Here is a 17,000-nt window from a genome sequence, read left to right as displayed (position 1 = left end):
AAGTCAGGCTAGGTCAAGGTTGCACTGTTATCAGTATCAATGATTTCCAGGTCTCAGGGCGAAGGCGTCCACAGTGATCCCTCTGGACCTTCTGCTCATGAGACCGTTTTTGTTGTGGCCAAAAGCCAGGGGATTTCTTCCAAGGGCCAAAACCCCTAGGCTAAATAGGGTTACGCGCCTCAGGCTTCGTTCCCTTTCTATGTGGTTCAGACCCCGGTTCTCTGCCTTGGGTCCCACTCTAGGTGCATCTTGTTGTCGCAGGCTGCTAACGACAGACGCCTCCCTGATGGGCGGGGTAGCAGCCTTAAGTGGTCGTCCAGCTTAAGGGGATAGGAGGGTCATCAGCTCATTTGTCACAGTCACTGTCTCGGGTTGATGGCTGTATTTCTGGCCCTGAAATACCTCCTCCTGAGGTTGCCATGTCTTGGTGCGGGTGGACAATGCAGCGGTAGCCTCTTACATAAATAATCAAGGAGACCCACGTTCTTGTCAGCTGTATTTCTGACATGTTGGGTTCTCCTTAGGGCCCAGGGCAAGCTCCTGTCACTCAGGTCAGTTATATCCCTGGATGCCCGTATATGGGAGCAGATTTACGGTCCAGACAGAAAATACCAACGGGGGAGTTAAGAACTCCACCCTAAAGTAGTAGTTGCCCAGAGTTCGCCAGCAAGGGTTTTTGCCTCTTACTGATAGCACCGCGCTGGCCGAACAGGGCTTGGTTCTCGGAGCTAATCTCTTCCCTCGACGGCTCGCCTTTGGCGGTGCCGAACAGGAAGGATCTTCTGTCTCTGGCACAGGGCAATATTTCATCCCTGCCCCAAATTGTGGAATCTTTCATGTTTGGCCCCTAAGGGTACCAACTGAGGGACACAGGGCTCTCTCCTGAGGTTATCGAGACCTTTTTAAATGCCGGGCTTTTTCCACTTGGAATAAGTTTGGGTGAGATCTTAGGGCAGAAGAGGACCTCTTCAGCCTCTATGAATAGCGCAATGTCTCCTCTACTTCTCCCTGAAATCACCCAGCCCCTTGGGTCTGGACGTTAAAACACATACATGACCCAGAATGCGTCTGTATGCGTTTCTTTCCCGGTTTCTCTGCTCCCGGAGTCTTGGCAATGTTCACCAGCAAGGGTCTTGCCTCCTATTAATGGCTGCGCTGGCTAAACAGAATATGGTTCTCGGAGTTAATATCTCTCCTCGACGGCTTGCCTTGGGCGATTCCGAACAGGTAGGACCTTCTTTCTCAGGCTCAGGGGGCATATTCATCCCCGGCCTGAATTGTGAAACCTTTCATGCTTGGCCCCTGTAGGGTACCAACTGAGGTTCACAGGGTTTTCTCCTGAAGTTATCGAGACAATTGCAAGCGCTAGGGCTCCCTCCCTTGGAACTGATCTGGGTAGATTTTACAGGGCAGAAGAGGACCTCTTCGCCTCTGTTGATAGCGCAATGTCTCCTCTACTTCTCCCTGAGTCACCCAGTCCCCCCCCTCGGGGGTGCTGATCGTGGTGGTGCATACATGGCACAAATGCACCTGCATACGTTTCCTTCTAATAAGTTCAAATTACAGAACCAGCTAACTGCCAGTTTGCTTCAGTTCTGGATTTTCTGTGGAAAGAACTGTCAGCGGGCACTTTCCTCGCCACTGCCGGGTTCTATGTGGCTTCCACTTTGGTTTGCCACGCCTTGGTGGGCGGGGTGCCCTCTAGTAGGCATCCTTGCTAGGACCTCTTCATAGGGTAAGACCCCCCTTTTTAAAACCTCTAGAGTCAGCGTTTGGTAGACTTCTGACTCTCAAGATGGTTTTTCATATGGCAATTACGTCTCTAAGGAGACTTGGGTACCTACAGGCTCTGTCTCTTTTGCCGGCCTGTTTTGAGTTGCCCCAGGTAGGACCAAGAGCATTCTTTGCACCCTCACCCTGACTACCTGCCCAAGGTGCCTTTCTCGACCCTTGGCCAGTCATTCTCTAAGCCTTCTGCTCCCTGCCGTTTGTAATGCTGGAGCAGCTAAAGACTACTCAGACTTTGTCCAGTCTGTGCCCTTCAGAATTATGTCCACCGCATTTGCTAGTGGCGTAAAGTCAGGGCAGCAGTTCTTCACTTTGAAGCCGTGACCAGGTTGTCACTTTGGGTGAGGGACCTTACTGCCCGGGCCTACGAGGCTAGCGTTCAAGCTTCGCCAGTAGGTTTTAGGGCGCACTCTTCCAGAGGGCTCTCCTCCTCTAAAGCCTTGGCTAGAGGTCTCCCTCTGCAGCAAGTTTGTGGTGCGGCAGGTTGGTCCTCTCCACGCACATTCATTAAACTTTTATAGTTTGGATGTTCTTGCCACTCTTGGCTCTTACGCCCTTGAGTTGACACCGAACAAGTTTGTGGTGCGGCAGGTTGGCACTCTCCGCACACACTAATCACATTTTATGGTTTAGATGCTTTGCTACTCCGGACTCTTATGTCCTTGAGTCGACATCTCAGCCCATGCCTAAACAAGTTTGTGATGCGGCAGGCTGGTCCTCTCCGCTCACATTCATCAGTTTTTATGACAAGTTTGTGTTGCGATAGGGTTCTCTTCGCACACATTCATCGAACTTTATGGGTTAGATGCTTTGCTACTCTGGGCTCTTATGCCCTTGAGTCGACATCTCAGCTCATGCCTGAACAAGTTTGTGATGCGGCAGGCTGGTCCTTTCCGCTCACATTCATCAGTTTTTATGACGAGTTTGTGTTGCGATAGGGTTCTCTTCGCACACATTCATCGAACTTTGTGGGTTAGATGCTTTGCTACTCTGGGCTCTTATGCCCTTGAGTCGACATCTCAGATCATGCCTGAACAAGTTTGTGATGCGGCAGACTGGTCCTCTCCGCACACATTCATCAAAAAATTAATGGTTTAGATGTTTATGCTACTCCGGGCTCTTATGCCCTTGAGTCGACATCTCAAGCTCATGTCTGAGACCTCTCGCGTTTTTGTGAGTACACTGCACAACCGTAGGGGTCCGGACAGCCCCAAGTGCGGCGACGTGGGTATTGCGTTCCCCGTAGCACTTAGCAGCGCAACATCGTAGTGAAGCCTTTTGTAAAGGGAACGTCTCGGGTTACATGTGTAACCCTTGTTCCCTGAAAAAGGCGGAAGGAGATGTTGCGCTGCTTTGCCGCACTGGGACGTCCCAGGACTGCTCTTCAAAAAGAAGTATCTGACGACACCTGGTGACGTATCCATTTATAGCCTGGCCTCAGGTGCATCTAATGATTACATCAGCCGAGGCTATAAATTCCGGTCAATGTTCATTGATGTGTTTCACACAGTATTTCAGCTCGGCTCACAGCGGAAGCTGTTCCCCCGTAGCGCTTAGCAGCGCAACATCTCGTTCCACCTTTTTCAGGGAACAAGGGTTACACATGTAACCCGAGACGTTCTGTTTGTCGTTTTTCTCTATTTTTTTCTTTGTATTTTGTTTTATTTTTCAATAAAGCCATTTAAACTTGCCACTGCGTTTGGGTCCTGCTTCAACAATCTGTGGCAGTATGCTACAATACTATTTAAACCATCATAAAAAAATTAAGCTACACTAAGCATGCACTATTTTTTTATAAAATTCAGTTAAATATTAGCAAACTTGGCAAGCTAGAAGAAACCTTGGTGTTGGCACCAAGTTCAACCAGCACGGTTGAGTGCAGTTAGCTCACTGGACCGAGAACAGTGGAAAAGTGGCTTATGTGGACATTTCCCTGGGAAACTGGAGGATATGGTCAGTAAAACTTTTATCTTTGACCACGGGGGCAGTGATTGGAAGTGTAGACCGATTTTCGCTGCTGTATTTCAACTTGCTGTCGCCGAATTCACAGTGAGATGTTGAACATTTATCATTTTTACAGTGTTATTTCCTTCAACATCATTATTTTTCACCAGTTTACTTCATAATTAAGAATAATTACTTCAAAACAGAGCAGTTCAGAAGACAATTTCAGCCACAGTAATAGCATGGCCTTTTCTCATTGTTTGTAAACTCTGTTGGATTTGTGCTCCCACAAACAGTTGATTCAGGCTTTTTTTGTATCTGTGACAAGAGTCACGTTAACCACAAAAAATCTTAAATAAATTGAGCAAAATAGAATCACACATTCTGTCTTACTCCTCTCCTATTTTGCTTTCCCAGCATTCCTCTCTCTCTGTCTATTATTTGTGACTCTTGAACATTTGATCTTGCACATTTTTATTTGTACAATAATTTGTCACACTTGCTGTTTCAATAGCTTTTTTTGCCATCAGCACTTTAAATAGCCACACCAGTTTATTTAGTTATGGGCTTATTTCAGATGTACTCTCGCCCTCTCTCTTTCTCTCTCACTCTCTTTTTTCTCTCTCTTCATCCCCTGCTCACTCTCTTTCCTTTGCTGTACCCTCTATTCTGTTGTTCTGTACCTGCTGGAGAAATCCCCACAGACCCTTTCTCTGTCTAATTCTATCTCTCTCTCTCTCTCTCTACACACACACACACACACACACACACACACACACACACTGCTCTCCTCTGCTTGGACTTCAAAGAAAAAGAGGAAATGCAAAATTTGTTGAAGCATACTCATTTTTTCAATTCCTGTTCACCAAATGTTAGAGATATAGGAAGTATTCCTACAAGAAGGTCATTAGGTCCAATAGGACCGGCTTTACTGGATTTTGTCTATAATGACACCTGTTATGGTATGTGTTAATTACATCTTTAATGTGAAATGAAGGCTTTAATATTAATTAAAGAACCGTTATAATAAACAAGAGTTTTTTTCCTAACCAGTGTGGCATTTTGTCAGTTGGTTTCTATTTTTGTGTCACACTGGTTAGCCCCAACTACAGTGGTATCTCATTGGTTCAAAATCCCACTCCACGTAAGATGAGTCAAAATCATTTTCTATTATAATTGAAAGAATGTCTCAGTCCATAGTCATTAACTTATAAATTACATGGAATATTCCTTCAATATTTTAATCTTAGTCTCATAGAATGAATGTTACTATAACAACATTTTTGCAAACTGAGATTTACGAGCCACTTTCCAAGTTTTGCTGCAGTTTCCTGGTGAAATGAACATTAGAGGTGCTATAATAACTGTGTGGTTTATTCACTTTCACACAAGTCACAGGTACTATGGCTGTTTAGGATTTTATAAATACTTATTTTTTGCTCTATTACTCACCATCCTGCTATGTTATGATATCAAAACTGTTTTTATGCATTATTTGAAAAATTATAAATTTGAATGCTTGTATTACAGACCCACCTTCATTTACACACTTATTTCAATGTGATTAACTTCAGTGGTAGCTCACATGGTAGTGTTGGACTCAGAGACAGAGCCTCAACACAGTCAAGGACACTGGAAACAAAAGTGAAAGTGAAGCAAAGGTGCCATAGAAGCGACACAATATGGAGTGGTTGCTTCAGTAAATGTGCTTTTCCTGTTGAATTGCTTTTAAAACACTATTGGTTAGGCCTAGGCATTGGTTTGGGTAAGGATGTCTGTTTTGTTCACCTCTAATTTATCTTTATGAATACTATTGGTTAGGTTTAGTTGTTGGTTTAGGGTAAGGATGACGGTTTAGTTTATCTCTCCTTTATCTTTTTTAGACACTATCAGTCAGGTTTATTTGAAAGTTTTAGGTTAATAAACCCAGTTTTACCCATTAAAAGATCCATCTGATTACAACATAATTTCACTCGCTTTTGGTGCCCCCCGCTGGACATTTCACTGGGAAACTGCAGCTAAAAGTGTAAAGAAGCACATAATTCTAGTTAGCAAAAATGCACCTAGAATCACCTGCACAAGCACTAAAACTGTTAAGAATCTGTTTTGACAGGCTGCTCTCAAACTTTGAGTGTGTGTTCACCACATTCTTCAAATTAAATGGTATCTCCTTTTCATATACTATTCAGAATATCTCTGTTTTGACAGGAAAATTGGGTTGTTGATTCAAAACTGGAATGTTTCTTTTCTTTCTCTCTCTTTCTTTCTCTTTGAGGAGAGGATGATCATTTGTATGAGAGATGCTGTCAAGAGATTTGGTTTTCTTAAAAACCTGATTACATAAGTTTAAGTTAATGTCAAGTTGAAACAGCTCCTTAAAGCTGAAGTGTGTAATTTTTGCGCCACTAGTGTCACCAAATGGAATTGCAAAAATAATTACTGTTTTCAAACAGGTTTTTCAAGCACTCTTCTCTATCCATTCACACATGCAACCAGTTAAATTACAGGAAAATCATTAGATGGCCTTTACTGGTAAATGCACCAAACGTGCTGTTCACACATGAAACTATTTTCCATCTTTTTTCCGTTTTGCAACCATTCACACATAATCACCAAATGCTGTTAAACTATGTGATTTTTTGCTGGAAATGATCTCAACACGGCTGCGCTGTGGGTTTTTAGTTTGAAAATATGGTGAGGTATGATTTTGTAGCTGAACATGCAGTCAGTCATGTTAGTGTTTTTTGGTGAATGTTTTCATTTATGCACTTGCTCGAGACTAAACGACACTGTATGCCATGACTTCAAATGAGACTGTTGAACTACAGAGAACAAAATACTATTGCTTGCATGCTAAGGCAGAGACTTTATCAGAGGCTGAAAAGCACAGTAATATGTATGTACGTTGCTACACAGAGGTCTGCGCGAAGAACGTCACTAACTGTTCCTTTAAGATCTTGGCAAATTTATTCATCCGCTCAGATGAAGAGAAGCATTGTAGTTTCACTATCTGATCAGTTTGTTGACTAGCCAAGTGGTTTTAAGTGGCACAGAGTAATTGCGTAATCTCTGTCAGAACGTTCTTACGTCAGCACACCTTGAACTCATACAAACTCAAACCGGTAGTCTTCTGGCTCTGTTCACACATACAATCAATAAGGAAATGTATAGGTAATGATTCAACTTTGTATTAAGGAAACTTGCCAGAGCAAGATTTACCAGTATATTCCAAAGGGTTGTGTTCACACATGACTTCAAAACTGGAAATTGTAGGTCATTTTCTGGAAATGGCTGAGTGGGCCACTCAAACAAACAAAGCAATGTTTTGATTGTACGAAAGCGTTACGCTTTTAAGTGAAATCATCCTACAAATGTTGATAGTTTATTCTTTATATTAAGCTTGGATATGAGGAAGATTTTAACATCGAAAAGATAACCTAAGTATGTGAAATTTTGAATGTGTAAATTTACTTCATTTTTAAAAACTGTGCCTCCCTGAAAATATATTACGAGTCATCCTGGCAACCCCACTTATAACATTTCTGAAGCCACTGGTGTAAAGCAAAAGAAAACATTTGAAAGGGTGTTTTTTTTCTGGCTTCAACTCAGCATGCTATTTGATGCAAGGTAATCACCACCTCAGGCAGAAAACGAACTTTCTATTTCTTTGTTTCTTTCTTTCTCCCACTCTCTCTCTCTCTCATTCTCTTGCTCTCTCTATCTCTCTCGTTCTCTTGCTCTCTCTCCCTCTCTCTCACTTCTGTTTCTGTCAGTCGTAATCTCTGAATGTATCTGCCTCCATCTGTTCCCTGTCTGCCCATGTCACTTTTTTATCCCTCCCTTTCTTATCCTTCCTTTTCTCCTCTTTTAGGTTTTCCCCTCTATCCTTTTTTTTTAATGTGTGCTGGTGCAGATATCGCAGAGAGATGTGTCTCTGCACCCAGCAGACATGCAGTCTTTAATGATGTCATTTATTCTCTCTTTTCTGTTAATCTCCTCCCCCTTGTTACTTTTAGTGACTGTAAACTCTAAGTGACATGACGTTGTTTCAAACCCACTTTATCTAGAGACTTGTTACATTACACAATCTTGTTATCATAAGCCAACTCTCTCTCCCGCAAGTTTGTAGTTAGGCAGTGTTAAAACTAAGGAATGGCTGGGGGTGCTGGAACCCCCATAAGCGTTAATAGACCACCATGAGAACAAATACATTCAATTTGGATGATCCGGTTGTTATTTTTTTTATAATAATACAAATAAAAAAAGGACAAAATTAGCTCTTGACACAATTCAAACACTGATTTAAGGGTCAGCTTGTTGGAGCCATTGGAGTATGTTCTCTACCTGGTTAATGTCCTCACGGCAACACTCACATCACACCCGTGGAATTTGAAATATGTGTCAATGAGTCAGTTCTTGACCTGTTAATAATTTCTCTCTCTATCTCCCTCTTTAGCATGGAGCCGGGCTGGCAGAGAGTCGTTCAGGTGGATTTGGAGGTGGATGGCATCGGCAGTACGGTAGGCAGCAGGTCCATTTCCTGGGCTGTGGAATACCCGGGCATCAGAGCCAGTACTGAAGAAACTGAGACACACATTCCCCTGGCACAGAAAGACCTAGTAGGCATTGTGCCATTAGCTATGGTGAGAAAAACTGTCTGTCATTTTGACTAGGGTGTCTCTGGGGCACTGTGTCTCTTTAGGGGGGTGTTGGGAGTGAAAGATAAAAGAAGCCATGTTTTTTTTTTAAGGGACATTGATATAACATAAAATCAGTTGTCTAAAATAGTTCTTAAGTTGGGCATTATCACATGTTTTAAAAATCTTTCTAAAAGAAAATGGTCCTTAGAAATAGAGTGCTGAATGACTTAGCCAATCAAACATCTTATATTGCAACTGAGCTCTCAATCAATGAAATTCATTTCATAAGCATGCACAATTTTTAATCACTTATGCAAGAAATACCTGAAGAGAAAGTTTTCAAAGCAAAAGAGATGAAGGGATGTCATGTGGCATGCAAAGTAAGAACATCCTTACCACTTTATGTTAACAAAGAAAGTTAAGACCAGCTATGAATTTGATTTGATGTCTAGCAAATACTTGATGTGACATGGTGGTCTAAACTTTTAAATCGGCTGCTAAAAAGTTACACACTCAATTTTTAGTAACACTTATTAAATAAGGTTGCATTCTTTAACATTAGTTAATGCATTAGGTATAATGAAAAAACAATGAATAATATACACTCACAGAGGAATTTATTAGGAGCACTATGCTCCTAATAAACTTCCCAACGTGGTCTTCTGCTATTCTGCTCACTACAATTGTACAGAGTGGTTATCTGAGTTACCATTGACTTTCTGTCAGCTCGAAACAGTCTGCCATTCTCCATTGACCTCTCTCATCAACAAGGCATTTCCGTCCACAGAACTGCTGCTCACTGGATGTTTTTTGGTTTTTTGCACTTTTCTGAATAAATTCTAGAGACTGTTGTGTGTGAAAATCCCAGGAGATCAGCAGTTACAGAAATACTCAAACCAGACTGTCTGGCACAAACAATCATGCCACGGTCCAAATCACTGAGATAGTGATTACCCATTTTTTTTTTTACCCATTCTGATGGTTGATGTGAACATTAACTGAAGCTCCTGACAAGTATCTGCATGATTTTATACTGTACATTACACTGCTGTCACATGATTGGTTGATTAGACAATCACATGAATAAGTATATGTACAGATGTACCTAATAAAGTGGCCCGTGAGTGTATTTTAATGTTAGATTTTAAGAACATGTTTGTTTACTTTCGTAACATACAATTTTTTGGTACAGATCTACTGTATATACTGAGTTCTGGACCCTGAAGCAAAAAACTGTTGAGAACCACTGATCTAAACAATAGAAATTAAACAATCAAATTTATATCTTATTTAGAGTTAGGCAAACATATGACGCATCACCATTAATAAATTAGCATTTTTGTTGAGGCATGTGTAAAATACAAACTCAGTGATCCTGTAGTAATTAATCACCTGCCTGTCTCCTCTCACCTGAGACCCTTTTTGGCCATTTAAAAGACTTTTAAAGTCCTTAACAGCTGGGATTCAATGCTGGAGTGCTTGCTGTCACACTTCACTGTCCCCTCACTAATCATTTGGCAAAGTTTCTGGCTCTAGTAGACAATGATTCTCATGCATCCTGTGCCATTTGCTGCTTGTTGGTTCTCTCCTTAATTGTCTGGCACGCAGTTGTGGTCTAACGGGAGAGTTTTTGTGAAGACAGGGCTCTTGTTCCACCCCCTTTAGGGAAGAGTGAGTGGTTTGGCTATCACTGAGTTCCAGACGAGGTCTCTAGTGGAGGAGCACAGGGACTCATGCATGACCATGCAGAAGGATTTCTGTCTCTTTTTTTATTTTTTATTTTAAAGTCCCGGTTCTACCTATGGCTAGTCCCCCCCGACCACAGATGTACCTAATCACATTACCTATGGACATGTTCCACAATGTTTGACAAGTTGAAATTGTCCAAATACGTTTTGTCTTCCATCTATTGTTTTATAATTGAAACCTGTGACAGGGTGGAGGGCGGGGCCGGGTCGTGATTTTACACACCCGGACCCTTATCAGGCTAATTAAGCCTCCGAGAGGAATAAAGGGGCGACTGCGGATGGTGGTGTGAGAGAGAGAGAGAACATTTACGGGCAGCTGACCATCATGTGTGTGTTTGTGTCTTTTGTTTACGTTTTTCATAAAAATATTATTTATATTGACAAGCCGGTTCTCGCCTCCTCCTTTCAATTGAACTCCCTTTACAAAACCGTACAACCTTATTTTTCGAAAAGAAATTGTTGGAAAAGGTCAGTTTGTGCTATATTTTTAAAGACATCCATACATTTGAATGTAGAGTGACTTTAGTGTCCAAATAATTTTTGGAGCCACTATAAAGCATATACTGCATGTTACCACACCTTCAAATGCAAACACATTTACTTTTGTGTTAAAAGGTGTTTTAGCTGAGTGTACTCCAACCGATACCTCTGCCTCCCAGGCAAACATCGAATTAAACTCCACTTCACATTCTTTCATTTGTTTTCAGTCCTTTGAAAAATGTTGTTCGATTGCTGTTAACTCTTTGAATCTGCACTTTAAAAAACAAGTGAGACAGCTGCATCCATACTTAGACAATGCTCTTTCCCCACCTGAACACCAAATTAGGTAATAATAGTTCATAATACTGAAAAATGTGGCACTATTCATATATCTTCATACAACTATCCAACTATTTGGTCTTTTGTCACATTTAAATATAACAATAGTGTAAAAGGGTTAATGGAAAGAAGGATGCGAGAACCGGCTTGACCATATAAATAATAGTTTATTATAAAACTTAAACAAAAAGACAAACACACAAAGGTGTTGGACAGCTGTCCGTAAATCTCTCTCTCTCCCGCACTGCAGCTTCCAGTCGGCCCTTATCCCTCCCTGAGGCTTGATTATCCTGATTAGGGGCCGGGTGTGCAGAATCACGACCCGGCCACGCCCTCCGCCCTGTCACAAATAGTTTAAGATTATAATACTGTTAACAGTATAACCAAGTATCCTCTGACCATAACTTAAATCAGGTAAGTTTTTATTGTAAGTTAGGGACAGTAATAAGCATTTCACCTTTGTGCCTTCAGTAGTTTAATTCATGTTATCTTAAATGGTCCTGTGGTGGGACAAATAAATTTTTTAAAGTATAAATATTCAACAGGCTCTCAGTTAATATGGGCAGAAAACTTTGTGCATAATAATTAGAAAATATTTAGAAAGTACTGTTTAAAATAGTGTAGATGGAAACAAGCACCAGACTCTTGAGTTTGGTGCAGGCAAGTACATGTAGTCAGTGGTGAGAGATAAAGACGGGTTTAACATGGCCATTCTTTGGTTGGTTTTATTTGCAAACTTTTGTTTTTGCGATAATATGTTTTTTCACAGAAATTAAATTCGCAACTGCAAACATAGCTAGTGAGCCGCATTCTCTAGCCTTGTTAGCTTGCATTTGTGCATAAGATTAATGTGCAAAATTCGAATTACAATAGCATTTAAAAATAAAAAAAGTGATACAGAGTAACAAAAAATTGTGTGTTCCCTCATTTAAAATAAGCTGGATTCATAAGCATTAGAATGAAGGTAAAACCAAATTTAAATTAAACTTATGAACACCATATGAACACTTGTATGCAATTATAAGTAAATTAACCAATGTGTGGTCTCTGATAACAGTGAACATATCTTGATGTAAGTTGGAAATACATGCACTCAGAAGCTTGCTGTCTTTTTTAATGACCTATACATGACATTTTCATATTATGTGGTTATATAGAAAACCACACCCCAGGGTTCACACCGTCCTGCTATCCAATCAGATTGTCTCAGTCAGATGGACTTTGTAAAGTGTGTTGGTCAGGTCACCCATGATCTCCATTGTAATGACTTTGGGAACATCCACTTCACCAGGTCAATTACTGCCACTTCTGGCATATCAGATTCATCATATTAATGCTTGGTTCAGCTGGAGATGTCTACAGATCTTAAATCCAAGGTATATCAAAGCAATTTAGAAGACTGGTGTTACGTCCCTGTGTGACGTTAATGGATTTCTTTTGGAGTTTCTTTTTGGAAAATCTTTCACTTTTTGCTGCGTTCTGGTTGGTTTACTCTACTGCCAATCATCCAACTTGATGACGTCACTGTGATGCCTACGCCCATAACCGGAAGCCCGCGATTATATAAAAGGGCACACCAACGCCAATACTGACAGCTCGCTCCACATTCGTATTCTTCCAAACGCTTTGAATGTTTCTCTTGAAGTCTTGTTTGACTGGGGGTTTGACCATGTAAACTCTTTATTCTTTCATGTCTCTGAACTGTCGTACTATTTCAACGTACTTGTGCTGGCTGGAGGAAAAAGGAATAGTTAAGTTATGTCACGTGACATACATTTTGCACACATAGAACGACTTGCTGTATAATCATACTAGGTCAGGGGCAAGTGCCACCCGCTGTATTTCTTTTTTGGGTTAGTTAGTATAGTACAGATACGACGTCACGGACATTGAAGATTTTTGTTTCTTACTAAATCAAAAGATTAGGAAGATTGGATGTTTTTGTTTTTATTCATTTCTTTGATTTGGCATTGTCCAGTTCCTTTACCTCCCTGTCTGCAGTATTTGCTGTGCATAGTGTAAATATTAGTAAAATACCTTTTTTTTTATTGTTTCTTATTGTAAACGGTACACGGTTGGTATTGTAAATAAAATCTGTGAATATACTTTACTACACTGTTTCTGTCTGCCTCATTCACCCTCTCCCAGTGTATAAACGGTGTGTTTTGTGCTTTGGGTGGGATAATGTCGCTTTCCCTACTCCCTAGACAACGATAAACAGGGGAGGGTCGTAACAACAGGCCACAAAATTTATATAAACTCAGCAAAAAAGAAACGTCCTCCCACTTTCAACTGCTTTTATTTTCAGCAAATATAACATGTGTAAATAATTGTATGAACTTAAAAAGATTAAATAACTAAAGACATAAACTGAACAGTTTCACAAACATGTGGCGAAGAGAAATGGAATAATGTGTCCCTGAACAAAGGGGGGGTCAAAAGTAACAGTCAGTATCTGGCAGGGGTATAAAGTAATGAATTACAAATACTCATGTCACTGTAATTAAGTAGTTTTTCCCAGAAATTTTACATTTTAAGTAGTTTTAAAATTGTATACTTTCACTTTTTCTTGAGTACATTTTATGAGCTGTAACTGTACTTTTAATGTGCTATTTTCCCACCATCTGTGTTCGCTGCTTCCCTGCCTGCAAGTCCACCAAGCCAAGGCACTTAAAGATCTGCACTTGGGTAGTCCTGACCCCAACGCCACCAACCTCGCTCTCAGAGCCACGGAGGTAAAAGCGTGGGCACTCGGGCAGGCGATGGCCACCCTCGTAGTCCAGGAACATCACCTATGGCTGAACATGGTCAAGACACGTGACGTTGCGGTAAGGAGGCAGACGGAAGCGATCTCGCACATCATGCTTTGCCCCCTGCGTCCAAGCAACCGGCAGCTCCGCCTCAACCCGGGCCCTGCTCTCAGTCCCAGCGTCGAGCACCTCTTAGGCGACGCACGCCCCCCCATCTCCATGACTTCCTCTAGGACCCAGAAGGCTCCCAAGTACTCCTGAGATGGAAGACCCCGGCAGTCAGATGTTCGCTCCGGAGCTGGTACCAAGACCACTCCGTCCCCCGGTGGAGGGCCGGCAGGAAAATCCTTGTTTTCCCACATTGTTAATAAAAGAGCGATTTCCTCACTTCCTGGGTCATCTAGCCGGTGCGCGCAGATCTCACGGCACCAAAAACCACAGACCCACGACTGCCCATCTCCAGCGGGCCGGCGCTGACCAGTTCCGAGGACGTCTTCACAAGACCTCCTCCTCAGTCTTTAACCCACCCCCTGCCAGGTGCACGGAGCAAGGTAAGTCCTTTGAGTCTTTTCTCAGCACCCAAGACTCAGGATATGCTTTTGCCTCCCAACGCGTTATTACCTTCTCCATCGCTGCGAGGCCCCACCCGGTACGTCAAAAACGATCGTCCCCTTAGTGCCCCTCACACGGAGCTTGGACGTATGGCTTTCACTGTCCAACCAGTCACGCTGGCTGACCAGGACCATCTGACACAGCTGCACAATAAAATTCGCCAGGCTCCCGCCTAGTTTCAGCGGTATTCTCTCCACTTCGATGTGTGGTGAAAACGCAAGCACCTTACGGGCAGAGATTACAACTCTGCTACTCAAGGACGCGATAGAGCCTGTCCCTCCAGTCGAGATAAAGAAGGGTCTCTACAGCCCTTACTTCATCGTACCCAATAAAGGTGGTGGGTTGCAGCCAATCTTGGACTTGCGAGTTCTCAACCGGGCTTTACACAAACTCCTGTTCAAAATGCTCACACAGTAACAGATTTTAACCTGCGTTCGGCATCAAATTGGTTCACAGCGGTAGACCTGAAAGATGCGTACTTCCACGTCTCCATTCTGCCTCAACATCGACCCTTCCTACAGTTCGCATTTGACGGCCAGGTGTTTCAGTACAAGGTTCTCCCCTTTTGCCTGTCCCTGTCCCCTCACGTCTTCACCAAGGACGCAGAGGCAGACCTTGCCCCGCTGCGGGAAGTGGGCATTTGCATACTCGATTACCTCGATGACTGGTTGACTCTACCTCATTCTCGAGAGTTACTATGCACTCACAGGCACAAGATGCTCAGGCTCCTCAGCCGTCTAGGGCTTCAGGTCAACTGGGAAAAGAGCAAGCTCTCCCTGGTTCAGAGCATCTCTTTTCTCTGCATGGAGTTAGACTCAGTCTCAATGACGCAGTCGGTGCTAAGGTGCCTCGCTCTCTTCATGCCTGGCACAGCGGTTCCTCTAAAAAAGTTCTAGAGGCTCCTGGGGCATATGGCATCCTTGGCCGCGGTCGCACCACTCGGGTTGATGCATATGAGACCACTTCAGCACTGGCTTCAGACTCAAGTCCTGAGATGGTCATGGCGCCGCAGCACATACCGTGTGTTAATCACTCCTTCCTGCCGTCAGACTTTCAACACTTGGAGAGACCTCTAAGGACTGGAGTCCCCCTACAGCAGGTGTCCAGATGTGTAGTGGTCACCACAGACGCCTCTCAACTGGGTTGGGGCACCATGTGCAATGGGCATGCAGCCACTGGCTCCTGGACAGAGCCCTGGCTGCATTGCACATCAACTTCCTAGAGTTGCTGGTGGTATTCCTTGCCCCACGGAGATTTCGCCCACTGATTCGGTGCAAGTACGTCTTGATCTGTTCAGACAGCACCAAGACGGGTAGCGTACATAAATCGCCAAGGAGCCGTGCGCTCTCGTCATATATCACAACTCGCCTGCCATCTCCTCCTTTGGAGTAAGCAGCGACTCGGCATTCATATCCTGGGAAACCTAAATACGACAGTGGACACCCTGTCACGACAGGTCTCGCTCAGCGGAGAGTGGAGGCTCCACCCCTAGGTGGTCCAGCTGATTTGGGGCTGTTTCGGCATGGCACAGGCAGATCTCTTTGCCTCCCAAGACAATTCCCACTCTCCAATCTGATACTCCCTAACAGACGTGCTGGCACACAGCTGGCCCTGGGGGCTGCGCAAGTATGCATTTCCCCCAGTGAGACTTCTTGCACTAGTGCTGTGCAAGGTCAGGGAGAACGAGGAACAAGTCACCTTAGTGGCTCCTTATTGGCCCACTCAGACTTGGTTCTCTGATCTCACATTCCTTGCGACATCACCTCCCTGGAAAATTCCCCTGAGGAAGGATCTTCTTTCCCAGGGACAGGGCACCCTCTGGCATCTGCTCCCAGACCTCTGGAACCTCCATGTCTGGCCCCTGGATGGGATGCGGAAGATCTGATTGACTCCACGTTTAGACTACTGAACACTTGGACTCAAGATGGCGCCGAAGATGGCTGCTGCGTTGCGAGCTCCGATACAACACTGCGGTTTATTGTTTGTTCTGTTTACAGTTCTTTTTTGTCTTGGATGTTGTCTGCCTTATTATTTACGACAGACAAACGCTTTTGGACATAGGTTCTACAATTACACATCGAAAACCGGACTTCAAATTCCTCAACGCCGACCCGCTGTTTACAAACACGCCGGCGGAGCCCTTTGTCTGGGCTGCCCGGCCGCGGAAACGCAGAAGGAAAAGGGGAAAAAGAGCCGGCGTTCTCATCAGAGTAATACGTCGTGCAAATCGACCCCCGCTACCCAGTATACTACTGGCAAATGTTTAGTCTCTGGACAACAAACTCTGCGAGCTGAGAGCGCGGATCTCTTTCCAACGAGAGATGAGGGACTGCTGCGTTATATGCCTTACAGAAACCTGGCTGGCTGCGGAGATTCCAGACTCGGCCATCGAAATCACAGGCTTTTTCGTGCACCGAGCGGACAGAGTGAAAGACCTCTCAGGTAAAAGCAGAGGTGGTGGTGTATGTTTTATGAACAACAAATCATGGTGTGATCAGAGGAACGTACCTTTCATCAAGTCTTTCTGCTCTCCTGATCTGGAATATCTCATGCTTCTGTGTCGACCATTCTGGCTACTGAGGGAATTCACAGCGGTCATCATCACAGCTGTGTACATCCCCCCACAAGCCGACACAGACCGGGCACTCAGGGAACTGTATGGGTGTATAAGTGAGCAGGAAACCGCGCACCCTGAGGCT

The 17,000-nt window shown here is 43.5% G+C and overlaps 1 protein-coding gene across 1 annotated transcript in view; it reads left to right on the top strand.

The window, feature by feature from the left end:
* The window catches only part of si:dkeyp-14d3.1 (transmembrane protein 132C), a 402,929-nt gene that overhangs the window by 257,131 nt on the left and 128,798 nt on the right, over nucleotides 1–17,000 (top strand). Inside the window, exon 4 of the mRNA XM_052094014.1 lies at nucleotides 8,189–8,375. Coding sequence (XP_051949974.1) covers nucleotides 8,189–8,375 — 187 coding nt within the window. The remainder of the gene's footprint in view (nucleotides 1–8,188; nucleotides 8,376–17,000) is intronic.

Source organism: Xyrauchen texanus, chromosome 27, assembly GCF_025860055.1.
Source record: "Xyrauchen texanus isolate HMW12.3.18 chromosome 27, RBS_HiC_50CHRs, whole genome shotgun sequence".
Classification (NCBI taxonomy): domain Eukaryota; kingdom Metazoa; phylum Chordata; class Actinopteri; order Cypriniformes; family Catostomidae; genus Xyrauchen; species Xyrauchen texanus.
This window is presented reverse-complemented; position numbering and strand designations above follow the sequence as displayed.